Below are 27352 nucleotides of genomic sequence, written 5' to 3'. Positions count from 1 at the left end.
CCTGAGACCAAGGGCAAGAACTGGAGTCTTCAGGGATGGGTGTCTGGGTCCCTAAGAAGAACTTGTTCCCATGCTTGTCCTCTTCCCATTCCCTTGCTCCCTCCAACCCCCCAGACCTGGGTGAGAAAGACAGAGTTAAGCCAGTCCATGGTAATGGTAGCTGAAGAGGTCCTCAGCCTCACCACAGACTCTTAACTCACTGATGAGGGATGGAAATAGAGCATCACTTTCCTTGTTACGCAGTGTAGACAGGAGTTCGATGAGCACCCACCCACAAAGAGCTTTGCAGTCTAGGATGAGCTGCATGCTGACTTAGTCAGCATGAGTAAGCAAAAGAAAGCAGTAAGGACAAAATGAATGGTGTAGGAGACAGAGCAGCAGGAGATGAAGGGAAGAAAGACCAGGTCAAGGGAGTTGGGAGTGGTCCCAGATCATTTCCCTTTCTTGATGTCTCTGTGGGTTCCGTTCAGTTCAGTTCAGTCACTCAGTCATGTCCAACTCTTTGCGACCCTGTGGACTGCAGCATACCAGGCTTCCCTGTCCATCACCAACTTCTGGAGCTTGCTCAAACTCATGTCCAATGAGTCGGTGATGCCATCCAACCATCTCATTCTCTGTCATCTCCTTCTTCTGCCTTCAATCTTTCCCAGCATCAGGGTCTTTTCCAAGGAGTCAGTTCTTCACATCAGCTTCAGCATCAGTCCTTCCAATGAATATTCAGGACTGATTTCCTTTAGGATGGACTGGTTGGATCTCCTTGCAGTCCAAGGGACTCTCAAGAGTCTTCTCCAACGCCAAAAGCATCAATTCTTTGGCACTCAGCTTTCTTTATGGTCCAACTCTCATATCCATACATGACTACTGGAAAAACCATAGCTTTGACTAGACTGACCTTTGTCAGCAAAAGTCCTCTGTGTGTTCAGATAATAATAACATAGCTTATATATATATATGTATCATTTGGTATGTGCCTGTCACTGATCTACACACTTTATATACAAGAATGCTTTTTCGGGGGAAACACGATGCACAACATACAGGATCCTAGTTCTCCAACCAGAGATGGAACCCGTGCACCCTACAATGGAAGCACAACTTCTTAACCACTGGACTGCTAGGGAAGTCCTATATAATAATGCTTTTAATCCTGATAAACACTCTAAGAGGAAACTGAGGCACAGAGAGGTTAAATAACTTCTATAAGGTCACACAGGAGTGGCAGAGTCAGGATTTGAACCCAGGTAGTCTGGCTCTATACCGTTAACCACAAGACAGTTTAAAAACTGAGTGCTGACTTCAGATTTGTCCATTTCAGGGTATGTAAATCTTGCCTTCCTCACCAACCCCCTAAAAAAGAAATGGGGAAACAAATACTGAACTCGAGTCAATGATAAGCATAGTAAAGGGTTTAGAGGTAAAATGTACTGATGTCTGCAACTTTGAAAAACATCAAAAAATGAGATGGATTGATAAGATATGTGATAGAGCAAATATATGGAAGAATATTAATTGTAGAATCTAGATGGTAGGAACAGTTTCATTGCATAGTTCCTTCACATTTTTTCTATTTGAACATTTTAGTAATAAAACATTAAAAAAAAATATTGGCCTACTGTCCTGCATGGGGAACACTGTGGATGGGGGGAGGGAAAGAAGTAGCAGAAAGCTTCTGAATTTGGAGAAGGAAATGCAAATGCTTATGGGCCCAGGTACCACGTGAGCTCCCCCGTCTTCACCTTCCTCAAGGATGAGGTGTGCCATCCTCCAGCATCCATCATCCCTCTCCTTCATCCAGGTCTCTGTCCAGAAGGCCTTCGACTACTTTCCTTACTTACTTTGCGCTCAACATCAGAATGCTGCTCCCTGCAGGAAATCCACCTGGATTGCCTACAGCTCCTTTCCCAGCACCAGCTTGTCATCAACTTTCTGTCTTAGGTCTACCAGCAGTGCTCATGTGGATCTAGTCTGGCTGTCTCTGACTCTCCTGTTGTTCATCCGTCAATCAAGTGCCCTGTTAGATTCAGCTCCAGAATACCAGGAGAGTTACCCAAATCCACCAGCACTCCCAGTTTGTCTTGGGAGCTGGGGGTGTATGTCCACACATACCAGGATCATGGCTCTCAGGGACCCAGTATAACTGGGAAAAGTGAATCAGGGCAGGCATCTAGAAAGTACATGATCACTGACGACTTGCAGGATCAATAGGAGGGCTGGGGTGGAAGGGGATGACAGACTGAGTTACAGTCCTGGGAGTCTGAAAGGAAAAGACGTTGTAACCCCAACCCTCAGAGCCTAACTTCCTCTCCCAATCATGCTGGGGAGGAACCCAGGCTGGGGGAGAAGTTAAACCAGGGGAGGGGCAGGAATGTCTGAGGCGGCAACACCACTCCAGGGCGGCAGCACCACTCCAGGGCAGCTCCGGCCAGTCTGCAGTCCATTCATCCGCAGGCCACAGGCTCTGGGTAAGCTGGGACCCTCCAGGGGGAAACTCAGGGAGAGGACAGTCATACCCCAGAGTGAGGTGAGTCTAAGATAAGGGAAGGGAAAATACAGTTTTGAGGTTCCCTGGGCCCTGGAGGACTCCTCCTGTCCAGCCTCTGTCTTTGCTCCTCAAAGAAGTGTAAACCATCCTCTTCTGCCCCCGCTTCCCAGCATGGCCTCCTCAGGCCCTCCTCTCCACCTGTGTTTCTGCTCCCCACCCGCCACCCCTACACATCCCAGGAATCCTCTTGAAACCAAGTTGGTCTCAGTTTCCACACACTGGTCAGTGCATCTGGCTCTGGGTGAAGTCAGCAGCCCCCTCTTTGCCCTCAAACAGGAACCAGTGGTTGTAAGACAGGAAGTGCCTTAGGGGAAGTTATGGGCCCCAGACACTTCTCCATGCCCCACTTTAGCCCCAGCAATATCTGCTCAAGGGGAGCGGCTCTCCACACCAGCCAAGCTGGGGCCCCCTTTTCCTGAGTTACTCTGCCAGGTGGTGCTGGACACCGCCCTCCCTATTTTTCTGCCAGGCCTCGGCTCCTCCCTCAGCCCCCTCATCAGAACCTAGAGCTACCTGATGCTGGAAAGTCTTCTATGAGCCAGCTCATCAGCTTAGGGTAGGGGAAAGGTGGTAGGCTCTGGAGCTGGACAGAGCTGACCTTGAACCCCAACTCTGCCTCTTCTGGGCTGGATGTCCTTGTCAAGATCCAGCCTCGAGTCTCAGGTCCTTCACCCGGGAATGGGCACCATAGTACCCTATATTGTTATGCAGATTAGCAGTGACAAACAGAAAGTGCCCCGTTCAGGGTTAATACAGAGCTAAGGCTCCTCGGCTTGGGAAACTATTGTAATAGAGACACCGGAGTTTACGGATGAGGAACTTGGGGCACATGATTCACCCCAGGCCATTTAGCCTGGAAGAGCTGTGTGAGGTTTCACAACCTACAGGCTAGTCTTCAGTCCTGAAAGCATGGGGGAAATGGCAAGGTAACCCTCTGCAAGGGGCGGGGCGGGGGGGTGGGGTACACAAGGAGCAGTGGGTAAAAAGTGGCCTGTGCGGTTCGTGGGTAGGTGGCCAGGGCCTCTTGGGACCAACCAGTGCTGGGGGGCAACAGACCTCATGGGGAGGCCCAGAGATGGCAGGGGTGGCAGTGGTAAGCTTCTGGAGGGTGAATGGTCTTGGGAGCGAGTGAGGTAACTGGTGAGGGATGGCCACCTATGGTAAGAAGTGAGTCAACACAGTCTGGGGTGAAGAATCTCTGGGAGAATTTTTTTTGTCTCTAAAACTATTAGAGGGAGAAGCTGAGATTCACAACAGATGAGGGGGATGGAGTGAAGTGAAGCGAAAAAAGGTCCCTCTAATATTTACCCCTTTTCCCTGCAGGAACATCGTGGGGAAAAATGGATTATTATTACCTATCTGGGGGCTTAGGGCTGGGGGTGCTCCTTCTGCTTGTGGTTGTTCTGTCCATCTGCCTGTGTCGGCTCCACAGGAGAGGTGAGCCCCACCTGCACCTCCCTCATGCCCCCTCTGTGAGGAAGGGGGCAGAAGTCAGATGGAGCAGGGCGGAGAGAGTCCAGAGAGAGAGGCCGTGGCTTTGGCCGTGGGAACCCCAGGGAGGTTGGCAAGTGAGGAAACACCTGGTGGGGGTGGGGAGAGTGAGTGAGCAGGGCTGGGAGGTGGCACCAGGGGGGCGGGGGCACGGCCAAGCTGAGCTTCTTCTTTCCTTCCAGTGAGGAGGCTGGAGAGAAGCTGGGTGAGTCTGGGGGCAGGGGAGAGGGTGATGGGGCAACAAGACGGGGTGGAGTTGGGGGAGCAAAAGGCAGAAACAGGAGCATGAGGGAGACAGGAAATAAGAGAAACAGAAAGAGGGAAATAAGGGATGAGAAAAAGAGGAAAGGAAAGGTGTGGAGATGGAAAGAGGGAATAAGACAAAGGAGAGAGGGGGGAAGAAATGAGGGAGATTGGAGACGAGTGAGGCAGAGAAGTCAGAGGGAGAATGAGAGACACAGGGAAGATGAGAGAAACCAAGAGAAAAAGGAAGAGAAGGAGATTAAGCGGGATGAAGTGGGAGAAAATGAGAGAGTGAGAGAGACGTGAAGAGGAAAGGACAAGACAGACTAAAAGAGAGATGAAAAGAGAGCTATGGATGAGCACAAAGAGAGGCAATGAGGTAAAAAAAAAAAAGTGGCAGTGGGGGCAGGGAGTGGCAGAACTTAGGGAGGGGGTGGACAGGGCAGGGAGGCTCCTGGGGACCCTGTCAGTGCCCTCTGCCCGGGCCCCAGGTCCAGGCCTCAAAACAGGAGCTCCACTACGCGTCCTTGCTGAGGCTGCCTGAACGGGAGGGACCTGACGTCCGAGAAAGGGAAGGCAACAAGGAGGACCCCAGCGGGGACTATGCCTGCATTGCCAAGAACAAACCCACCTGAATACCTGCAGATGCCCCTTCCCCAACCCACAGCCATCCTGTGGTTCACCCAGTAAAGACCATGGTCTTGCCACCCTCTGTGTCTCAGGCTTCTTCATCTATTTCAAGCCCCAGCTCCACAGGGCCAAGGTCAAAACCGAAATTAGTGGGACTTCCCTGGCTGTCCAGTGCTTAAGGCTCTGGACACTTCCACTGCAGGGAGCGCAGGTTCAATCCCTGGTCACGGAACTAAGATCCCACCTGCCGAGTGGCCAAAAATAATAATAAAGTGGCCTTTCTTAAAAACAAAACAGAATCCCAAGCGATTTACCCTCCCACTCATTCTGGGATCAGGTAGGGGAATTCACTGGGTGAGGAAGGGTGTTTGGGGACCCAAGCAAGCTCAGAGAAGAGTATTTGCCTGTGGGCCATTGCCAAGTAGGACCAGTCATGTCAGATACTCTGCTCTTCTCAAGACAAAAGGCCTTAGCCTCCTGGGCAGGAAGGAGAAGTGTGCTGAGTCCCAGGATGGTGGTGGGAGGGGGCAGGATTACTAGAAAGCTCCCTCCTTGGGCCCTTCCAGGCCAGATTTAGTAGCAGGAGGTAAGAGTTGGGAGAATCCAGAATGAGACACACTGGAGCATCTGGAGATAGAGCAGGAAATACACAAGACTCATAAGAAGGATGATGGTGGGGTAGAGAGGAATTTATTAGGGTCTCTTGAAGAACTTGGGATCACTGGGGTCTGGAATCACTCATCAGAGGCCATCCAAGGAGTGACAGGGTGTTCCCTTGTGACAGTGGCCTGGAGGAGAGGCCATAGGAATTGCTCAGTGCTGCAGCCCTCCTCCTCTTTCTTGGTCTCTATGTCTGCCGGCTCCAGGCTTTTCACTTGCCCTCCCATCTCCACACCCATGTGTCCCAGCTCCAACACTCACATTTGCCCTGGTAATACATGCTGCTGCCCATAAACACCGAGAGAAAGCTGAAGGCATACAATCCAGCCCGAAGGAGGAGCACTGTGCCAGCTGCTAGCTGAGCAGATCCTGCATGTTGCGGTGGGGGGAAAAGGGGGAGAAGGGCTCAGGAGAGGAGGCCCTGGGTAGAAGGGTGCAGTGGCTTGGGGAGGGCAGCAGGCCTCAGGGAGGGACTCTCCAGTATCAGGGAGGGTGGGGCCTCCAGTCAAGGGAACATGGCTTTCTGGCACCTCACCTTCCTCCACCACCAGCAGGGTCCCATTCCCTGTTCCGATACCCAGGCCCAGCACCTCCACCCTGCACACGTAGACTCCGGCGTCACGGCCTCGGGTGTCCCAGATGTGCAGCTCAGCCTGGTGGTCACAGAGGAAGCGGGAAGAGGGGAGAGGGGCCAGGCGGCCCCGGAACTCGGCGGTCTCATTCCTTACCTCCATCCCTGGGGCCACTTTGTCCCGGTACCATGTGACAGAACCAATGGCCAAACTCCCTTGGCTGGCATTGAAGGAACAGGGCAGGAAGGCAGGGGACCCCTCTTGGGTACGGACTTCAGGGAGCTGGGACACCCAGAGAACACAAGATCCTTGGGGCAGAGAGAAGACCCAGAGGAGTGCCTTCGCAGTTACTCCAGAGAGAAAGACCTGACAGCTTGTGGTAGAATGTCCCCACTGTACCCCCACCCCCAGAGGGTTCCCAGGGACAAGCACTTTAGATGTCCCATTAAACCCTTTTTACCAATCTAATTGCTTATTAAATAGTTTTTCAAATTCTTTCTCATACCAGCTCTCACCCTCTCCCATCATTCTCTAGCTCCGTCCACTAGTAACATTTTGCTGAAATTTAACTTGTCACAGTTAAAGTGAAGCTCATTAATGAATGTGGCTGCCTAGTTGACTAATATCATTAATTATATTATGCCAGGTATTATTTTAGTACTAATAGCTACTACTGTGTTTTTTTTGTTAAAGATCATTAAGCAAATCTCCAGGTGAAGCTGTGGCTATAATTGACAGGGATCCCTATTGAATTCATCTAAATCGATGAATTATATCAACTATTGAAATTCTTGATTAAATTCTCTAGTTAATGAAATTTACCACTCATTCTTTTGTTTCAGTGATTCTCAAGCTTGAGAGCTCATTGGAAACATCTGGAGTGTTTGTTAAACCAGGTTCCCAGGCCCCACTCCTGGAATATTTTATTCTGTGGTTTTGAATAAAATATTTGAATTTGCCCTAGGTCCCTGCTGATGCTGAAGCTGTAGGTCTGGAGTCCACACTGCATTTAGTTAATGAGTAGATCAGATAATTAAAATCAGTTTCATTAAGAAACTTAACTTAGAGTTAATTAAATTCCTAAACTCCTAATTATGTCTAAACCCTAGATAATAAGCCTAGTTTAATAAGCTTATTAAACTCATCGAATTAAAACTGACCCCTTAAAAAAATCTGACCCCTTCCTTTAAGCCCTTTTTACTGGTTCTTTAGACTTTATCTTGTTAGGAAGGTGACTGGGAAGAAAAAGGCTTCCCTGGTGGCTCAGATGGTTAAAAATCTGCCTGCAATGTGGGAGACTCATGTTCAATCCTCAGGTCGGGAAGATCCCCTGAAGAAGGGAATGGCAACCCTCTCCAGTATTCTTGCCTGGAGAATCCCATGGACAGACGAGCCTGGCGGGCTGCAGTCCATGGAGTCGCGCAAAGAGTAGAACACAACTGAGCAACTAACTTTCACTGGGAAGAAAAGAATTCTGGTGTGGAAGCTGGGGAATGACCCTCCCAGCGGGTGATATGGAGGGAACTGCAAACTGGAGGAGTGCACTGGGTTTCAGCTTTACAGAGGGACCCCCTGCTTTCAGCCCCCACCCAGTCTGCTCCCCCTATGTCCAGCCTCCCCCATCCTTCCTCCTCCCAGCCCCACACCCCTCAGGTTCCTGGGAGAAAGCCCTGTCACCTGGATGAATGGTGATAAAGATGACCAACAGCATCCGGGCCATGTCGGAGGGTGTTCCTGTTGATGAGGGACATGAGCAGTGAGGTCTGGGTGAAGGAAAATGACCCACTACTTGTGACCAGGCCTTTGGTCACTGGAGGGGGGTGGGGAGCTTCCTATGACACACAGGACTCACACATCACTTACCAAGGACCTTAACTCCCTGGGACCTCAGGCATCGAACGCATCCCTCCCTGAGGAAAGAGGATGCTGCTGACGGTGATATCTGCATTGCTAGGAGGAGGGGGCAGAGTGGGGGTGGTTGCATAAGTGGTTGAGGGGAAGGGTGTGGCTTAGATGGCTGGTAATGCTTAGGTAGGTGGGTGGACGGGTGAGATCAGGATGTGGTTCCCCCATCTTCTAAGGTTCAAGAAGACTAACCCTTTACCAAGAATAAGCCTTCAAGAGCTTTTCTGAGCCCAGAGCTAACCCACTTCCCCTCCCCTTGGCTCAACAGCACCCAGGTCCACCCCCATTCATTCCCTCCCCTCAAGTTAGGGCCCTCTGCCAGGGCTGCTCAAGAAATTCTGTAAATGAGAGGATTAGCAGAAGTCAGCTGACTGGTGGCGGCAGCAGTGAGTTGCCAGGGGCTTTGTCTAGAAGCTGTATTTGCACAGCAATCACCCTGTTTTGCTGGTAGCTCAGATGGTAGAGTCTGCCTGCAATGCAGGAGACCTGGGTTTGATCTCTGGGTCAGGAAGATCCCCTGGAGAAGGAAATGGCAACCCATTCCAGTATTCTTGCCGAGAAAATGACATGGACGGAGGAGCCTGGTGGGCAACACTCCATGGGGTCACAGAGAGTCGGACACAACTGAGCGACTAACACACACACTGTTTCACTTAGGCTGTGTTGATCTGGGTAGAGCTGACAGAGAAGTTTGGATTCATTCAGATTCAAATCTCCATTAAAGGAATATACTTCTCAAAGAGGTCCACTTGACCAAGTGTGTTCTACACAGATTTAGGTAAAGTCACTCATCTTTATTATTTTATTGATTCGTTAGCTAACATTTCTTGAGAAATTACAAGGTGCCCCCACTATGGGAAATGCAGTTTTTACAGACACAAAGGAAAGGAGACACACTGCGGGACTTCCCTGGTGGTACAGTGGGTAGGAATCTGCCTGTCGATGCAGAGGACAAGGGTTCAATCCCTGGTCTGGGAAGGTTCCACCTGCTGCAGAGCAACTACTCTAGAGCCTCCTCACTGCAACTACTGAACCCAGGTGCTGCAGCAACTGAAGGCCACGTGCCTGGACCCTGTGCTTTACAATGACAGAAGCCACTTCAATGAGAAGTCTGCACACCGCAACCAGAGTAGCCTTTGCTCTCCACAAATAGAGAGAACCCTCGCACAGCAACAAAGACCCACACAGCCAAGATTACTTAATTTTTTAAAAAAAGACAGTTTGTGTTACACATAGGTCCAAAGTTACACAGGGATTAGTACAAGTGTGCCACACACTTTTGTACATGTATAAGCCACCTACATGAGATAACACAACACATAGAAAAGAAAGACGACATATACAAATGCGGGGTGAAATCTGCCCAGCCCTCACCGCACATTTTCTCTGTGACTCCTTTTATAGAGGTCCATATTCTTTCTTTCTGACCAAGTTTCTTGCTGTTTCACAGCACACTCACGGATCATGCCGTTCTCCATCTTCCACAGCAGTGATCTGGAGCTTTTTTTTTTTTTTTTGATAAGTTGTAATTTTATGGTTAAGAATGCTGACTTGGAGTCAGGCTGTGGTCAAAATGCCAGCTCCCCTACAAACTAGTTACCTAATTGTGGACAAATTATTGAACCTCTCTGAACCACCTGACAACCACAGGTACCTCACACTCTGGGAAGGACTGACTCAGCCATTCAGTGAGTGGAGTGGCAGCCTCTTCAGGGCCATCTAACCAGTGGGTGTGGAGACATAGCAAGGCAAGGACCGCCCCCTGGTGGCCACAGAGCATGGGGCAGCCTGAGGCCCTACTACACGGCTCTTCACAGCTGGGCCTTAATTGTAGCTTTCGCTCTGTTCCATACCTTGCCTTGTCCTGTCAATAACCCATCCTCACACCCAAAGGGTGAATGTGGAGCAAACACTCTCTTCCACTCAACTGTGAGAATCCCATGGTTTGGGAAAGAAGGGAAGTTCACCCCAGCGGAGTGGGGGTGAGGGGCTGGAATGGGCAACTGGCCTGAAGATAAAACTCCATAATTCACAGACTCAATCACATGGCACTACTCCATGTCTCAGGGCAATGAGGCTTAGAAGTCAAGGCAACATAAACGGGAATCATGGTTCCACTACTTACACATCTGTAAAATAGGAGTAGCTTTTGTCGGTTTCCAGACCCCACTGTAGCGGAGGGTCAGTGTATGTTATGCTAGCCTTTATGTCCCTCCCAGTCCTGGGAGAGAATGACCAGTGGTACAGTTGGGCCTGAACTCAAAGGTTTTTTGCTCTTTCCACCTCTTTTTGCTACCTAAGATTTCCAATACCCCAAAATGTTGTGGATTCTGAAGACAGGACTTGGCTTGTTTTAAAGACCATCTAGAATAAATCCTGATGTATGTGTGGATTCAAGGACCCTTTTCAATAAATCTGAGAGCCTCTAAAGAACTTTAACCTGTGCTAATTAGATAAGCAAACTCAAGGATGGAATTTTTCTTTCTTTAATAATTTTACTTTAGGCTGTGCTGGGTCTTCGTTGCTTTCTGCAGGCTTTCTCTGGTTGCAGCAAGCAGTGGTTACACTATGTTGCAGTGTGCAGGTTTCTCATTGCAGTGGCTTTTCTTGTTTCAGAGCACAGGTTCTAGGAGCATGGGCTTCAGTAGTTGTGGCTCGTGGGCCCTAGAGTTCGCGGCTCAGTAGTTGTGGGACATGGGCTTAGTTGCTCACAGCATGTGGGATCTTCCAGACCAAGGATCGCACCTGTGTCTCCTCCATTGCAACGCAGATTCTTATCCACTAAGGGAGTCTTTGAAAGCAATTTTTCAAAAGAAACTTTTACCAGCTACTTGAGAAGAAAGGTAAGAAGTATGAATAAAAAAGTTGTGAAATGGATGTATACACATCTCTTGTTTGATAAATCTGGCAGTGCTCTGCCTTGAGGGTGGTCAGGGCCAATAAACTCCCACCTTAGAACAGGAAAAGAGGTGAAAAACCAGAAGAGCTTCTGGAATCATAGCACAAGTGACCCCATCTCACCTAGTGTTTCCTCCTCTAAGTGTTGGCAAGGGTGAGATATGGGTAACTTCTCCAGTCAGTCAGTTCAGTTCAGTTCAGTCACTCAGTTGTGTCTGACTCTTTGCAACCCCATGGACTGCAGCATGCCAGGCCTCCCTGTCCATCACCAACTCCCAGGATTTACTCAAACTCATGTCCATTGAGTCGGTGATACTATCCAACCACCTCATTCTCTGTCGTCCCCTTCTCCTCCTGCCTTCAATCTTTCCTAGCATCAGGGTCTTTTCAAATGAGTCAGTTGTTCGCATCAAGTGGCCAAAGTATTGGAGTTTCAGCTTCAACATCAGTCCTTCTAATGAATATTCAAGACTGATTTCCTTTAGGATGGACTGGTTGAATCTCCTTGCAGTCCAAGGGACTCTCAAGGGTCTTCTCCAACACCATAGTTCAAAAGCATCAATTCTTTAGCACTCAGCTTTCTTTATAGTCCAACTCTCACATCCATACATGACCACTGGAAAACCATAGCCTTGACTAGACGGACCTTTGTTGGCAAAGTAATGTCTCTGCTTTTTAATATGCTGTCTAGGTTGGTCATAACTTTTCTTCCAAGGAGTAAGCAATTTTAATTTCATGGCTCTAATCACCATCTGCAGTGATTTTAGAGCCCAAAAGAATAAAGTCTGCCACTGTTTCCACTGTTTCCCCATCTATTTCCCATGAAGTGATGGGACTGATGCCATATCTTAGTTTTCTGAATGCTGAGCTTTAAGCCAACTTTTTCACTCTCCTCTTTCACTTTCATCAGGAGGCTCTTTAGTTCTTCTTCACTTTCTGCCATAAGTGTGGTATCATCTGCATGTCTGAGGTTATTGATATTTCTCCTGGCAATCTTGATTCCAGCTTGTGCTTCTTCTAGCCCAGCGTTTCTCATGCTGTACTCTGCATATAAGTTAAATAAGCAATCTACAGCCTTAACGTACTCCTTTTCCTATTTGGAACCAGTCTGTTGTTCCATGCTGTTTCAACTTCTCCAGTCAAGTCCTTATAAATATTTTTTTTGCTAATTAATGGCTCCCAGGTTATACTCTCAATCTCTGGCCATGACTTCTCAGAGGTTCACCCCACCTTTGGCCTTTAAAAAAAAAAATTTACTTGGCTGTACCAGGTCTTAGTTGTGGCATCTTTCAGTTGTGGCTCATAGGATCTTTAGTTGAGGTGTGTGGGATCTAGTTCCATGACCAGGGATCCTACCTGAGCCCCTGCATTGGGAGTACAGAGTCTTAGCCACTGGACCACCAGGGAAGTCTCTTGCCTCTCCTTCTCGCTGTCATGGTCCAACTCCCTCACATTCACCAAGAGCAGGCCCCTGGCTCTCCAGCTTTCTATTTCAACCTCTGCCATCTCTCTAGAAGACTTAATGTCCATGTATATGATATTTTTATATACAGATATAAATATATACAGTAAAGTTCAGTTCAGTCGCTCAGTCTTGTCCTACTCTCTGCAACCCCATGTACTGCAGCACACCAGGCTTCCCTGTCCACCACCAACTCCTCAGTTCAGTTCAGTTCAGTCGCTCAGTCGTGTCCGACTCTTTGCAACCCCATGAATCGCAGCATGCCAGGCCTCCCTGTCTATCAACAACTCCCGGAGTCCACCAACTCCTACAGCTTGTTTTTTCACCTCTTTTCCTGTTCTAAGTTGGGAGTTTATTGGCCCTGACCACCCTCAAGACAGACCACTGTCAGATTTATCAAACCAGAGATATCTGTACATCCATTCCACAACTTTTTTATTCCTACTTCTTGCCTTTCTTCTTGAGTAGCTGGTAAAGGTTTCTTTTGAAAAAATTCCATCCAAGGACTTCTCTGGTGGATAAGAATCTGCTCTGCAATGGAGAAGACATGGGTGCGATCCCTGGTCTGGGAAGATCCCACATGCTGTGGAGCAACTAAGCCCATGCACCACAACCACTGAGCCCCAAACTCCACCACCCGTGAGCTGCAAATACAGTAAAGTACAAAGATCTTAAGTGTAGAGATAGATGACCTCTGGCAAAGACACGCGCCCATGTAAAGAGCACTGCAACTGATACACAGATCATTTCCATCACCCCAGAAAATTCTCCTATGCCCCTCTTTTGTCAATTCCTTTCCTCTCCCAGAAGCAACTACCGATTTATACCCCTATAGATTAGTTTAGTCTGTTCTTTTTAAAAAAACAAAACAAAACAAAACAAAACAAAAAACAATATTTGTTGATTAGGCTGCGTCGTCTTTGCCGTGTCATGCCGCATCTTTCTGCGGCAGCACACAGACTCTCTAGTTGTGGTGCACCCGCTCAGTAGTTGCTGATGGAGGGCTCCAGAGCACACGGGCTACAGTAGTTGCAGCACACAGGCTTAGGTGCTCCGAGGCATGTGGGGTCTTAGTTCCCTGACCAGGGATCGATCCTGAGTCCCCTGCATTGCGAGGCAAATTCTTAACCACTGGGCTACCAGGGGAGTCCCAGTTTAATCTGTTCTTGAACTTCATACAAATGGAACCATATAGCATACACTCGTGGATCCGGGTTCTTCCATTCTGCATAATGCCTGTGAGATTCATCTCTTTTGATCCAGGTACACCAGTAGTTTGTTCCTTTTTGTTGCTGAGTGGTATTTCATTTCTGGATGTATCACAGCTTGCTTATCCATTCACTTGATGATGTATTCGGTTATTTCTATCTGTTGGATATTATGCATACATCTCCTGTGAACATTCTTGCACATAACTTGCCAATTATTTTTCAATACACCAATTTCACAGGTGCTTTGCCTTGTCTACTCCAGCTACCACCTTGACTCTGTGTGACCTATACCTCGGATCTTTTCTCCATCTTACCTCTTCTTTCTCAAGGACACAAAAGCAACCATACCTGAGTCCCTCCCAGCTCCTGAAGCCGCCACATGTGCTTTCACACCATTCTCCTTTTGGTAGACTTTTGGGTTGTTTCTCCTACTTTCATTCAACTAACTGAGCATCTACCATGGGCTTACCCAGGCAATTTTCTCAAGATGCTTCCCTGGTAGCTCAGATGGTAAAGAATCTGCCTGCAATTTGCGAGACCAGGGTTTGATCCCTGGTTTAGGAAAATCCCTTGGAGGAAAGAATGGCACAGCCACAGTTTTAACTAATGCTATTCTCAACCTGTATCTCCATCTCAATCTGCAACCTTTGCCTCAGGCCTTTTCCTGAAATCTGAGTCCAGAATATCCAACTGCCCTCTAGGCATCTCCCCCAGAATGTTCCACAGGCATTTCAAAATCATCAATGTCCACCCAAACTGGGTCAGCCTTCTACATTCCCCACCTCAGTGAATGGAAACACAATCTACCCAGACATTCAAAGCAAAATCCTGGGACTTGTCCTATGCTGCCTTCTCCTTCCGTTACTCCATCCAAACAACACCCAAGTGCTAACCACTCTGCCTCTGGGATATCTAAGGGTCTTTCTCTGTCTCTCGGTTCTCACTTCTAACTAAGGCCCTCATCATCTCAAGATGAAACTAGGACATTGCTTCTCTGATGGTCAGTGGGTTTCTTCTCAATATCCATTCCATGCCTCCCTGAGTATCAAGGGTCATCCATCTATTCAACTATGCCTTTACTAAGTGCCTTCCATGTGCTAGGCACCCTATCTTTATCCTCCCCGATCTTGCTCTCACCTCTATCCTTGTCTCTCATACGTCTCTGTCCACAAGTCTTTTCTGTCTCACCATCTTTATTAATATCACTAGTGTCTTCCCTATCTCCCTACCTACATGCTGCATCTCCTTCTGCTTTCCCGTCTTTCTCCACATTGTCCCTCTCCATCAGAACACCTCTTTCCCCTACTCCGTCTCTCACCCTCTTTCTCCCTGATTTCCCTTTGAGTGGGAGAATGAGTTAAGGATGGCAAAGTGCTCACCTTTCCTTCTGGGGCTGATCTCCCCGCCCCTACCACCCTCACTGAGAAGCCTTTCCTAATTCTGCCACTTAGCTGGCTGGGACCACTTCTGGGTGCCCAAAGACTCTTGTGCAAGGATTCTTTTTTTTTTTTTTTTTAATGAATATTAGAGGAAGGCTTTAGCTTACATCTGTCAGAAACTGATAAATAAGCACATAATTACTAAAGACATGAAAGAGTGAAAACAGACAATTAACAAGCTTGATCGAATGGGACTACATAGAATATTAGAATAATTAGAAAATTTCCATTATTTTCAGGTACACAGATAGATGTTAAAAAAAAGAATCAAAATCATTTAGAACACATTTCCTGACCAACATCCACAACAACATAAAATAATAACAAAGAATATTTATCATGGGCTTGGAAAATTTACAACTGCATTTCTGGGACTTCCCTGGTGGTCCAGGGGTTAAGACTTCACCTTCCAGTGCAGGGGGTGTGGGACCAGTCTCTGGCCAGGGAGCTTAGACCCCACATGCCTCGTGGCCAAAAACCCAATAAAGCAGAAGTAATACTGTAACAAATTCAATAAAGATTTTAAAAAAGAAGGCAAACTTTCTTTTTAAAAATGCACTTTTACTATATTTATAAGCTTTAAAAACATACTTCCAAACAATTGAAATGTTAAAAGAAAATATAATGGAATTTAAAATATTTTGAATGGGAGTTTACTGGTGGTCCAATGGTTGGAATCCAGTGCTTTCATTGCCAGGGTCTGGATCATCCAGGAACTAAGATCACACAAGCCACAAGGCATGGCCAAAAAAAAAAAAAAATTTTATTTTCAATTGAATGGCTGAAAACACTGCCTATCTAAACTCCTGTGAGATGTAGCTAAAACAATTCATGGAAGAAAGTAAATGTGAAACTTAGGAAAGAAAGTTTGAAAATCAATGAACTGAACAGATATTTCAAGAAATTAGAAAAAGTACACAGAATAACGACCCAAAATTTAGGATGGAAATAATAAAGAAATTAATGAACTAGAAAACAAACAAACAATAGAGCAGAAAAATACATATTTACAGAGACTACTTATACTAAAAAATCTCCCATCAAATTGGTAAAGCATGAAGAGAAAAGGCATACACATATACACAGAAAAGTAATTTATAGGGAATGCAATATCTGATACATTAGATATTTATATTACAAATTTTGATAAGACAAAATAACTTTCCAGAAAAATATATAACCAAAACTGACTCAAAAAAAAATTAGAAGCCTGATATACCTAAGACCATTAAAGAAGTTGAATCAGACATTCAAAATTTAACCACCAAAAAGATCACCAAGCCCAGATAGCTATAAAATCATCAAAACAGAGGTCACTCCAATCATATAAAAATTATCCTGAAAGTGAAAGTTGCTCAGTCATGTCCGACTCTTTGAGACCCAATGGACTATATACAGTCCATGGAATTCTCCAGGCCAGAATACTGGAGTGGGTAGCCTTTCCCTTCTCCAGGTGATCTTTCCAACTCAGGGATTGAACACAGGTCTCCCACATTGCAGGTGGATTCTTTACCAGCTTTATTAATATTTTTTTCTTGCATCTACGTTCATGAAGGAAATTGTTTAATAATTTTTCTTTCTCAAAAGCCTTGCCTAGCTTTTGGAGCAAGGTTATATTAATCTTGTGAAGTAAGTTGAGAAACTTTTTCTGTTTTCTGACCACCACAAAACTTTTTCGGTTTTCCGATGCTTTTGAACTGTGGTGTTGGAGAAGACTCTTGAGAGTCCCTTGGACTGCAAGGAGATCCAACCAGTCCATCCTAGGGGAGATTGGTCCTGGGTGTTTATTGGAAGGACTGATGCTGAAGCTGAAACTCTAATACTTTGGCCACCTCACGTGAAGAGTTGACTCATTGGAAAAGACCCTGATGCTGGGAGGGATTGGGGGCAGCGGGAGAAGGGGACAACAGAGGATAAGATGGCTGGATGGCATCACCAACTCAACGGACATGAGTTTGAGTGGACTCCGGGAGTTGGTGATGGACAAGGATGCCTGGTGTGCTGTGATTCATGGAGTCGCAAAGAGTCGGACACGACTGAGTGAATGAACTGAACTGAACTGAATGGTCAGAAAACAGACCTAAAAAACCTAAAATCAGAATTTACTAAATAATATAAAACTTAACCAGGAATTCCTTGGTGGCCTGGTGGTTAAGACTTCTTGCTTCCACTGCGAGGGGCATGGGGACAATTAGAGCATTTTACAAAAGCTGTTCATGATAAACAACGACTTAGATTTTTAAAATAGAGAATATTTCACAACAGTTATTTATGATTGAAAAAATTAGGACTGTATATAAAATGCTTCCTTCTGTCATTAAATTTAGTGTATATTTCTGAAATGACTGTCTTTTTTTCCCTTCTACACCTCTCCTCCTGTTCTTGTTAATACCCCCATGTTACCCATCATCTTTTCTGGGCATACTTGCATTTCTGACATGTGTCCTTCCTTCACGGCTAGAAGTTGACATTAAGTTTTGTTGTTTTTCAATTCATGATGAATTTTGGGTAACAATTTCCACCTGCTGTTAGCAATACATTTCTGGTGTGTTGTCATCTTTTGGAAAATTGTGTTCCTCTTCTTTACCTCCCCCCCCCCCCACCATAGTTAATTGAACAGAAGCTTTGGTCATTTCTTTTTGTTACTCATCCAAATAAGCCAGAGGGCTTCCCTAGTGGTCTAGTGGTTAAGAATCTGCCTGCCAATGCAGGGGACACGGTTCCTGTTCCAGAAAGGTTCCACATGTGGAAGAAACTAAGCCCAGGTACCACAGCTACTGAGATCGCCCTCTACAGTCTGTGTTGTGCTCAACAAGAGAAGCCCTCACACTGCAATAAGGACCCAATAAGCCAGAAATAAATGTCTTTTAAAAACCAGAAAGAGAAACTTTTAAGTTAAGAAAAAAAAAAAAAAAAGAGCTAGATTCTTCTAAACTATTAGCAGGAGGGCCTTTGGGGCAGGAGGCAAGATGGCTTTCCAGATTTACAAGTTCAAGGACTCCTTCTCTTTGCCATGTGCTGTGCTGAGTCGCTCAGTCGTGTCCAACTCTTTGCGACCTCATGGACTGTAGCCCGCCAGGCTCCCCTGTCCACGGGGATTCCCCAGGCAAGAATACTGGAGTGGGTTACCATGCCCTCCTCCAGGGGATCTTCCCAACTCCGGGATTGAACCTAGGTCTCCAGCATTGCAGGCAGATTCTTTACATCTGAGCCACCAGGGAAGCCCCTCTTTTGCCATAAGAATGGATTATTTCCTTAAAATTTGGTACCTCTGTATAGCCACAACCTCTGAGAACCTCTCCCAGTTAAGCAAGCATTTACCACCCACCCCCAACCCTAGGCTTCTTTATTTCACAGAAGACCTCACAGGCTGCCATCTCCCAAGTTCACCTAAGGTGATGAACTTAATATTAAAAGGAGAATTTTGCTGGCACTTTCTGAGATCTGCTGCCTCTGGGTCCCTCTGGGTGCTTTAAAACATTCTCTCAGATTTCCCTGGTGGTCCAATGGTGTTGAAGAAGACTCTTGAGAGTCCTTTGGACTGCAAGGAGATCCAACCATACAATCCTAAAGGAAATCAGTTCTGAGTATTCATTGGAAGGACTGATGTTGAAGCTGAAACTCCAATACTTTGGCCACCTCATGCGAAGAACTGACTCATTGGAAAAGACTGATGCTGGGAAAGATTGAAGGCAGGAGGAGATGGGGATGACAGAGGATGAGATGGCTGGATGGCATTACCGACTTGATGGACATGAGTTTGAGCATACTCCGGGAGTTGGTGATGGACAGGGAGGCCTGACGTGCTGCAGTCCATGGGGTCGCAAAGAGTCGGACGTGACTGAGCGACTGAACTGAACCAGTGGCTACGATTCCACGCTCCCAGTGCAGGGGGCCCAGGTTCAGTCCCTGGTCAGGGAACTAGGTCCCACATGCCACAGTGAAAATTGAAGATCCCGTGTGCCTCAACTAAGCCCCAGCACAGACAAATAAAGAAATATTTTTTTAAAAACAGAAGCATTCTGTCTCCACCTTTACTGGTATTTGAATCTGCTCAGTCAGCACTGCTCTCAGATTTTCTCTCCGGGTGTTAGGCCTTTCCTCCCAGGAAGGAATATTTGCTTTTTTTAAGCAGTCACTGGGACCCTCCCTATTCGCCTGGTTTTCTGGAAGGATGCATGGGACTGCCTGCTCAGTGGGGAATTTGGTCACACAGATGCATAAGTTGGAGCTTGGAGGCACTGTATCTCCTAGCTTCACTGAAAATGTAGTATGTGTGTGTATTTCCAATCTCTTTACAGGTGTCAAGAAGAGAAATTTAGAAATAAACTGCTGCCATGTTCCCCTCAAAGCTCCACAAGGAGGCTTTTTAGAAAAGAGAAGTCTTTGGCAGTAGCAACCTTGGTGAGTTGGTTATGGTTCTATGGAGCTGTCCCTTGTCAGCTCAGAATCCTCACTTGTTCTCCAGCCTCAGGGAGAGCCTTTTGTTAACCGATTCCTGTCTGGTGCAAACACCAGGATGCCCTTTTGTTCATTTACAATAAGAAATAAGCCTGTACGCCAGTCTATATCTGACGCAGGATACAGCATGCTTGGGGTTGGTGCATGGGGATGACCCACAGAGATGTTATGGGGAGGGAGGTGGGAGGGGGGGTTCATGTTTGGGAACGCATGTAAGAATTAAAGATATTAAAATTAAAAAACTAAAAAACTAAAAAAAATTTTTTAAAAAAGAAATAAGCCTGTAGAGACCAGAGACCTGTTACTTCCCAGTCCCCACAACTCTCTCTCTCTTCTCTCTCTCACACACTCACACACACACACACACACACACACACACACACACACACACACACACACATATCATTCAGGGGCCCGGCTGGAAATCACATCCTCAAATTTGATTAATTTGAGGAGATAATTTATTTACAAGGGTGTAGTGGGGTTTGTGGAGAAGGCAATGGCACCCCACTCTAGTACTCTTGCCTGGAAAATCCCATGGATGGAGGAGCCTGGTGAGCTGCAGTCCATGGGGTCGCTGAGAGTTGAACACGACTCAGTGACTTCACTTTCACTTTTCACTTTCATGCATCGGAGAACGAAATGGCCACCCACTCCAGTGTTCTTGCCTGGAGAATCCCAGGGATGGTGGAGCCTGGTGAGCTGCCGTCTATGGGATCACACAGAGTCAGACATGACTGAAGTGACTTAGCAGCAGTGGGGTTTGAGGAGATAGTGTATTTACAAAGGTGTAGTGGGAGTTAGGGGCTTCCCTGGTGGCTCAGATGGTAAAGAATCTGCCTGTGATGAGGGGGACCCAGGTTTGATCCCTGAGTAGGGAAGATTCCCTGGAGGAGGGCATCGTAACCCACTCCAGTGTTCTTGCCTGGAGAATCCCCATGGACAGAGGAGCCTGGTGGGCTACAGTCCATGGGGTCACAAAGAGTCGTCTGCAACGGAGTGACCATGCACAGCACAGCACAGCACAGAGGGGTTTAGGGAATCACACGGGATATTGCACCCCCGGCCCAAAGGGATGAGCAGAGAAGAGATTACAGCAGAGGCTCGAACTCATTTTGTGCCGCAAATCTCTTTGGCATTCTGGTACATCAAATTAAAAAAGACACAACAAAGTAAAACCATTACACTAAGTTTCAGTTATCAAAATATCCATAAATGTTGGGATAGAATAAACCGTGTACTTACTACCACATGATAAGACAAGAGATTTAAAATGCAGGCAAGTTGAAGTTAGATTTTAATAAAGGTATATCTTTATAAAAGACATTGTTGCTGGCTTGAGTAAGAACTTTAGGGATTTCCCTGATGGTCCAGTGGCTGAGACTCTGTGTTCCCAATGCAGGGGGTGCAGGTTCGATCCCTGGTCAGGAAACTAGATCCCACATGCTGCAACTAAAAGACTAGGGCAGCCAAATAAATACAATTAATTTAAAAAATAATTTTAAACTGTGAAGTGGTCTTTGACAAGGTGACACATGTAATGCTGGATTTGAGAAGAGTATGTACTTTCTTATCTTTTCCAAATTCACAGACCTCCTGAGACTTATTCCCTGGACTTCTGAAACCTGGAAAAGGACAGAGTCATGTAGAGCAGGTTGCCTGGAGGGGAGCCTTGCCCATAGATGGAGGTGTGAGCCAGCCCGAGGTGGCCTTGTAGGAAAGGAGCCAGAGGGATGAATACCCTAAACTTAATGTTCTCCCGCCCTGCTCTTTCCCTGCCAGGCTCCCCATCAGCCGAAACAGCCAGAAGTCAGAGGTGCCCTTGGCATGGTCTGTACAGGTTAGTCTCTTGGGACAGAGAACAGAGTGTGAGAGGGAAAATGGAGGGGGCAAGCAGAAGACATCATGCCACCCCTCCATACACACACACAGACAAGCTTTGTGGCCAGTGTATTTTCTTTGCGGAGGTACCCAGGGGGCCTAATTCTAACAGGGTTTCCCCTGCAGAGTGTAGAACTATATCAAGGTCCCCCTACCCCTTAGCAACAGGGCACCAGGCTCATAAAGGATGCTAACCTCACAGGGTTCTAGAGGGCCATCTCCTGAGCCAGCTCAGCATTCTCTCCCTGACTGCTTGGCTTGGAGACTAACAACCCTGGTCTTGGAGACACTTCCTTTTTTCTGCCTCCAAGACCCACAGCCCCACCGCCCAATGTCACATACTTCAGCCACGGTTATACCTTTGGTGAGTATAGCAAGTCCTGCAGGCTGGGGAGTCCAATCACTTCAGGGCCTGTGGCTCTCAACCTTGAGTGTGTGTCAGAATCATCTGAGGCATTTGTTGAAAAGCTATTGCTGGATGCCACCCCTAGAGTTTCTGATTCGGTAGGTCTGGGATGGATCCATTTCTGACATATGCTGGTGGAAGGATCACTCATTGAGAGCCACTGCTTTAAGGAGACTGCTTGTCTCTGCTGAGATCTAGAGTTTGCAGCCTCACTGTCAGAAAGTTACCCACTTGCCTTATTTCCAGGTTCATGGTGGATTCCTGGCTCCCTGGCAGCTCTGTGCCCAGAGGCCCCACCTCCCCTTTAGCTCTGACTGCAGACTCTCTGTGGTCTGTGGAGGATGGGGTGGGGTGGGGTGGGGTGGGCAGAGGCTCCTGGGTTTGGGTGGGAGGCGTCTTCTTGCATCACTGCTCCTCACAGGCTTTCCCATGTCTGTGTTTATGCTGAGTTTCACTTATTTGTCCATCTTGTTGCTCTTTGTTCTTCACTTTTGTCCCATGGTCAGAGTAGCTATCACTTTCTCTTTCCCAGGGAGTCCTCCTGAGCATCTCAGCTCTGCCTCACCCTGGTCATCTGCCAAGTCACCTTTAGGGAAAGGCTGCGTGGGGAGGTAATCTCAGTCCAAATAAAAGCCAGATTCTCCCCAACAGCCTACAAGATTCTCCCCAACAGCCTACAAGGCTGTAGGCAATCTGGCCTCATCTCCTGCCTCTGTTTCCCCTCACACACCCAGCTCCAGCTACGCTAGCCTCCTGCTGCTTCACGAATACTCAGACATCCAGACATGTCCTCACTCTAGGACCTTTGCATTTTTTGTTCCCTGTGCTTGAAGTGCTCCTCTCCTGCATATCCACGAGGCTTGGTCCTTCACCTGCTTGAAATCTTTGCTGAAATATCCCTTTCTTAGGGAAGCATCCCTGAGCACCTTATTTATTTATTTTTAAGTAATATTTATTTATTTCGCCACACTGGATGTTAGTTGTGGCACACAGGATCTTCGATCTTCACTGAGCCCTGAGAACTCTTAGTTGTGGCACGTGGGATCTAGTTCCCTGACCAGGGATCAAACCTGGGCCCCTGGCATTGGGAGCACAGAGCCTTAGCCACTGGACCACCGGGAAAGTCCCCCTGAGCACCCTATTTAAATCTGCAGTCCATGCAGCCCTTTCTATCTCCCTCCCTACTTTGCTCTTCTCCATAGGCACCTACCATCTTTGATATACTTGTTTTTCTTATCTGTCTTCCTTAACTAGATTGTCCATGAGGACCTCATTGGGCCAAGCAAGGCGCCTGGCATATAGTAAGTACTCAATAAACATTTGTTGAATGAGAGTATGAATTTAAAAAATGGATTTCCCCCACTAGGCACTGAGACCTTCGGGAGGGCAGGTTTGCAGTCTTCCCTGCAGAGGAAGAGATAGCAATAAAGGGAACTCAAGAGGCTAGAGTCCCCTCCAGCATCTCCCCAACCCGTATGGGTCAGGGCAAGGGCAGTGAGAAGTGAAAACTCCCTTCTGCAGAAGGGGAAATAGGTTGGGGTGGGGGTGGGGATCAGAGAAAAGGAAAGGTGTGCCCATCAGTGCTAAGATTGTGGCTGGAGCTCAGCGCAGGGAGTTTAGACAGAAGTGTCTCAGTGAGGGGGATGCACAGTCCTCATCTCCCCTAAAGCCACTAGCCCAAAGGAGTGTGCCTAGGAGGGCATTTATCAGGGGCTGCTGCCCACTCTGTTGAGTAAGGAGTGGGGAGCTACTCCCACTCTGCCGAACCCACAGTGTCCAGCATCCTTCACACCCTTAAGGTTAGCCTCACCTTTGGCTCTTTTATCCACTAACACTGTCTTTTTCAGCACCACTGGCCTCCAAAGAATCCACTGTCTTTTTTTGACTGTGGCATGCAGCTTGTGGGATTTTAGGTCCCCGACCAGGGACTGAACCTGGGCCTGAGGCAGTGAGAGGAGTCCTAACTACTGAATCACCAGGGAATTCTCCCACTTAAGAATCTACTTAAATTCTCAAATTTCAGAGATCTGTAGACTTCACTGAAAATTTCAAAGGAGATAAGATGAAGGGATTACATTGCCTATCCTAAAGCAAACAAACTAAGACTCCCTTGTCAGACACTTCCGTATTTCCAAGTGCCTCTCTGGAGCCACCAGGCCGGAAGTGAAGTATCTCTCCCTTTCCAGACCCTGCACTCATCTTGCCACCCTCCTGGATCTGCCAGCGACTTCAGGTTCTTCTCCGGTCCAGAGTACAGAAAAATTTAGTCTGCCTTCCTTCAGCTTCCTATCCAAACCTGTGTGTCCAGACTTGTGAAACCTGGGCCTCAGTCACCTGAAATTCCAGAACTGTTCAGAGATCCTCTCTTCCTGAGAATCAATGCCCCTGGGGTCTTACAGACCTTCCCCCATGGTTTATCAGAACATTTCTTACATGTACACCCTGGGCTCTCCTTTAGAGGAATTAAGAATGTTGTTTTCTCGTCTCCTTTCTAGACCCCACTCCCCCTTCTTCTTGGGCGCTACTGTCAGCAGAAGCTGATGAGGAAGTGAGGCCTGGGACTTAGAGGAGGAGGGAATGAGGGGAAAGGGGAAGTTTAGGAGGCAGGCCTCCAGGAAGCTGATGGGAGAGGAGAGCTGGCAGACAGAGAAGGCACCCAGTCTGGGTTGTTTCCTCCAACATCTCAACCAGCACCTGCTGAGCCATGAGCGAAACTAGGGATTTACAGGGTAGGGAAGGTGGAATAGGCAGGATTCTAAAATGGGAAAAAGGAATTGGACAGTACCGGGCTCGGGGGCTGGGAAGCTGGCCTATGAAAGCAGAACTGTAATGGCTTCAAGGCTGAGCTGGGAATGAGGAGAGGAAAGTGGGGGTGAGGCTACATTAACCTTTGCGCTCCTTCAGGAGGAAAAGCCTTTGGGCTGCTGAAGGCCCAGCAGGAAGAGAGAATCAATGAAATCAACCAGGTAAAAGGAAGGGCCTTGGCCAGGGCGGTGGGTGGGGTGGATGGGGGGAGTGTTGCTGGACTGGGGTGGGGTCCCTACCCAGGTTCTTGCTTTCCCCTTACAGCAATTCCTGGATGATCCCAAATACAGCAGTGATGAGGACCTGCCCTCCAAACTGGAAGCCTTCAAGAGTGAGGGGACAGCTGTAGGGGTAGAGAAGGGGGTGAGGAGGGTAGGATTTCCCCAGGAAGAGAGAGGACAGAAGAAACAAAGTCTATTTTAAAAAAAATAATTTTATCTATTAGTATTTATTTTTATGTATTTTGGCTGAGCTGGGTCTTCATTGCTCAACAGGCTTTTCCCCAGTTTCGGGGAGCAGGGGTTACTCTCTAGTTGTGCTACATGGACTTCTCATTTTGGGGGCAAGAGGGCTTCAGTAGTTGCGGTTCCCTGGGCTCTACAGAACAGTCTCAGTAGTTCTGGCACTTGGGCTTATTTGCTTTGTGGCATATATGGGATCTTCCTGGGCCAGGGATCGAACCCGTGTCTCCTGCATTGGCAGGCCGGTTCGCTACCACTAAGCCACTAGGGAAGCACACAAAGTCTAATTTTGAGGTGGGAAAAAGGAAGGTTGCCTCTGTTGCCGCCCTAGTAACAGCCCCTTTCCCTGGCCTGCCCCTCTCTCAGTACCCTCTCTAGTTCCCTACACCTTAACAGGGCCCCTTAGCTCCCCAACCCGTACTTCCTCTACCTGCCCCATCCCCTCCTCCTCTTCTCCCATCTGCAACGCCTTTCTTAATCCCTGCCCCGCCTCTGCCTGTGACCCTCCAGCTAGTGCTGACCCTCTCTGCTTTCTCCCCTCATCCAGAGAAGTACATGGAGTTTGACCTGAATGAAGATGGAGGTATCGGTGAGAAAAGGGTGATTTGGGGGAAGTGTGCAGATCTAGGAAGAGGGAGGTCTTTCCTACAGTGCTTCATTTCCAGTGGTTTGGGAGAGATGACAGTGACCAGAGTAGGGTGTGTGTGTGTGTTAGTTGTGTGTGTGTGTGCGCGTGTGTGTGTGTGCGTGTGTGTGTGTTAGTTGCTAAGCTGTGTCTGACTCTTTGCGATCCCATGGACTGTAGCCTGCCAGGCTCTGCTGTCCATGGAATATGGGGAATGGTAATGAGGAGGTGGAGGTAACAGAGAGAGAGAGAAAGGCTTCCCTCTTCTCACCCCCATCTTCTGCGCCTCCAGATATCATGTCCCTGAAGCGAATGATGGAGAAACTTGGGGTCCCCAAGACCCACCTGGAGCTAAAGAAATTAATCATGGAGGTATCCAGTGGCCCTGGGGAGACTTTCAGCTACTCTGACTTTCTCAAGATGATGTTGGGCAAGAGATCTGCCATTCTAAAAATGTGAGAGTCCAGTTCCAGCCTCTCCTACACTTATCTGTTTTCTCTTCCCCCTGCCTCCATCCCCAGGCTCACCTTCTACACATAGCCCAGAGTGCATTTCTCTTCTGTCTTTTGAGAGACCCTTCCCAGGTCCTATTCTTATCCATGATTTTGGTCCCCACAGCCCACAGGACTCTCACTCCTGCCCTTTCTCCTTCTTCTCCCACCCTCACAACCCTCATCCTTTTCTGGACTTTCACAGCACACTAAAACTTACTCTCTTGAGAAGATTGTCCTCTAATCCCCGTGTCTCTTCCCATCTCAACCAGGATCCTGATGTATGAAGAGAAAGCAAGAGAACAGGAGAAGCCAACAGGTCTCCCAGCCAAGAAAGCTATCTCTGAGTTGCCCTGATTTGTGGTGAGGGAGATGTGGTGGGATTGAAGGGGCTTCTAATGACTCCAACATAGAAAAAGAAGACAAAATTGTGAACCAGACCCAGACTAACTTAAATAAATTACCCTCCTTCAGATGAATTCAGTTTGGTCACTGTTTGATTTTTTCCCCCTGGGTTTGGGAAGGGGTGAAGCATATTTGAGAGAAAGGTAGCAAGGATTTGCCCATATGAGCAGTCTATCAACAATTCTGTAGTATATTTACCACATAGCAGATGACTTTGTCCATCAGAGGGTATGTATAAGATAGCCTGACCTCAAGGAATTTAAGTGGGATGAAAAGACATGTATAGACCAAAAAAAAAAAAAGATCACTCAAGCTCATGATGAAGAGCAAAGATTACTTTGAACCAACATCCTCTATTACTAAAAGCTCTGTAACCTCAGAAAATCCTTCAGCCTCTCTGAGTCTTTCATTTGAAAATGAGAATAAGAGGATCTACCCTGGAGCGCCTGACATATCATAAGCCCTCAATAATATTTAAAACTTGAATGGATGGATGGATAGAGGAAAGAACTGGTGTTACTCAGTTAAGGATTCACAACACTATAATGGCTGATAATCTAAGCGAAAATGAGTCTTGAGGTCCTTTCGGAGGCAAGCTACAAAAACTGAGCCTAATAAAAGGAAAAGGGGCTTGTACTAGGAGAGTATTGAGGGCAGATTCCAGGAATACAGAATCCCTGGAATGGCAGATAGGATTAAATAGCCAACTTCAGGAAAGGCAAGAAACCTGAGGGTTCCCAGGCCTTTGGTGAGGTTATTCCTGA

General features: G+C 47.3%; 3 protein-coding genes across 21 annotated transcripts in view; 2 read left to right on the top strand and 1 right to left on the bottom strand.

Moving 5' to 3' along the window:
• The first annotated feature begins 1933 nt into the window (after positions 1-1933).
• LST1 (leukocyte specific transcript 1) lies at positions 1934-4983 on the top strand. 2 transcript variants are annotated; one of them, XM_004018960.6, is made up of 4 exons: positions 1934-2462; positions 3866-3979; positions 4216-4238; positions 4768-4983. In XM_004018960.6, exons 1-4 carry the CDS (start codon positions 2366-2368, stop codon positions 4909-4911), a joined length of 378 nt encoding a protein of 125 aa, XP_004019009.2. In that variant the 5' UTR covers positions 1934-2365; the 3' UTR covers positions 4912-4983. The 2 variants fall into 2 exon arrangements, with proteins under 2 accessions (XP_004019009.2, XP_060259269.1); XM_060403286.1 differs by having other exon boundaries at positions 4747-4983.
• AIF1 (allograft inflammatory factor 1) lies at positions 2372-26662 on the top strand. 7 transcript variants are annotated; one of them, XM_042237386.2, is made up of 9 exons: positions 2372-2462; positions 19355-19457; positions 21297-21354; positions 23056-23102; positions 24706-24767; positions 24871-24937; positions 25615-25656; positions 25985-26147; positions 26456-26662. In XM_042237386.2, exons 4-9 carry the CDS (start codon positions 23063-23065, stop codon positions 26538-26540), a joined length of 459 nt encoding a protein of 152 aa, XP_042093320.1. In that variant the 5' UTR covers positions 2372-2462; positions 19355-19457; positions 21297-21354; positions 23056-23062; the 3' UTR covers positions 26541-26662. The 7 variants fall into 7 exon arrangements, with proteins under 7 accessions (XP_042093320.1, XP_060259266.1, XP_042093321.1 ...); XM_060403283.1 differs by having other exon boundaries at positions 2372-2521; XM_042237387.2 differs by lacking the exon at positions 21297-21354.
• The window catches only part of NCR3 (natural cytotoxicity triggering receptor 3), a 33181-nt gene continuing 11403 nt past the window's right edge, over positions 5575-27352 (bottom strand). For 3 of the 12 annotated variants that reach the window (XM_060403274.1, XM_060403272.1, XM_060403273.1), the window contains exons 2-6: positions 8002-20223; positions 7816-7872; positions 6102-6446; positions 5828-5935; positions 5575-5694 (exon numbers count right to left, since the gene is read on the bottom strand). In XM_060403274.1, coding sequence (XP_060259257.1) covers positions 5648-5694; positions 5828-5935; positions 6102-6446; positions 7816-7872; positions 8002-8122 — 678 coding nt within the window. In that variant the 5' untranslated portion in view covers positions 8123-20223 and the 3' untranslated portion in view covers positions 5575-5647. The remainder of the gene's footprint in view (positions 5695-5827; positions 5936-6101; positions 6447-7815; positions 7873-8001; positions 20224-27352) is intronic. The other 9 variants (XM_060403277.1, XM_060403276.1, XM_004018959.6 and 6 more) reach the window with 5 other exon arrangements.

Source organism: Ovis aries, chromosome 20 (assembly GCF_016772045.2).
Source record: "Ovis aries strain OAR_USU_Benz2616 breed Rambouillet chromosome 20, ARS-UI_Ramb_v3.0, whole genome shotgun sequence".
Lineage (NCBI taxonomy): Eukaryota > Metazoa > Chordata > Mammalia > Artiodactyla > Bovidae > Ovis > Ovis aries.
This window is presented reverse-complemented; position numbering and strand designations above follow the sequence as displayed.

Coding starts and splice junctions, on each gene's coding strand:
- AIF1 (XM_042237387.2), top strand. CDS start 23,063: ATGAGGACCTCATTGGGCCAAGCAAGGCGCCTGGCATATA. Junction 24,768..24,870: donor GAATCAATGAAATCAACCAG/GTAAAAGGAAGG, acceptor TTCCCCTTACAG/CAATTCCTGGATGATCCCAA. Junction 25,657..25,984: donor GAATGAAGATGGAGGTATCG/GTGAGAAAAGGG, acceptor CTGCGCCTCCAG/ATATCATGTCCCTGAAGCGA.
- LST1 (XM_060403286.1), top strand. CDS start 2,366: ATGTCTGAGGCGGCAACACCACTCCAGGGCGGCAGCACCACTCCAGGG. Junction 2,463..3,865: donor CCGCAGGCCACAGGCTCTGG/GTAAGCTGGGAC, acceptor TTTTCCCTGCAG/GAACATCGTGGGGAAAAATG. Junction 3,980..4,215: donor GTGTCGGCTCCACAGGAGAG/GTGAGCCCCACC, acceptor CTTTCCTTCCAG/TGAGGAGGCTGGAGAGAAGC.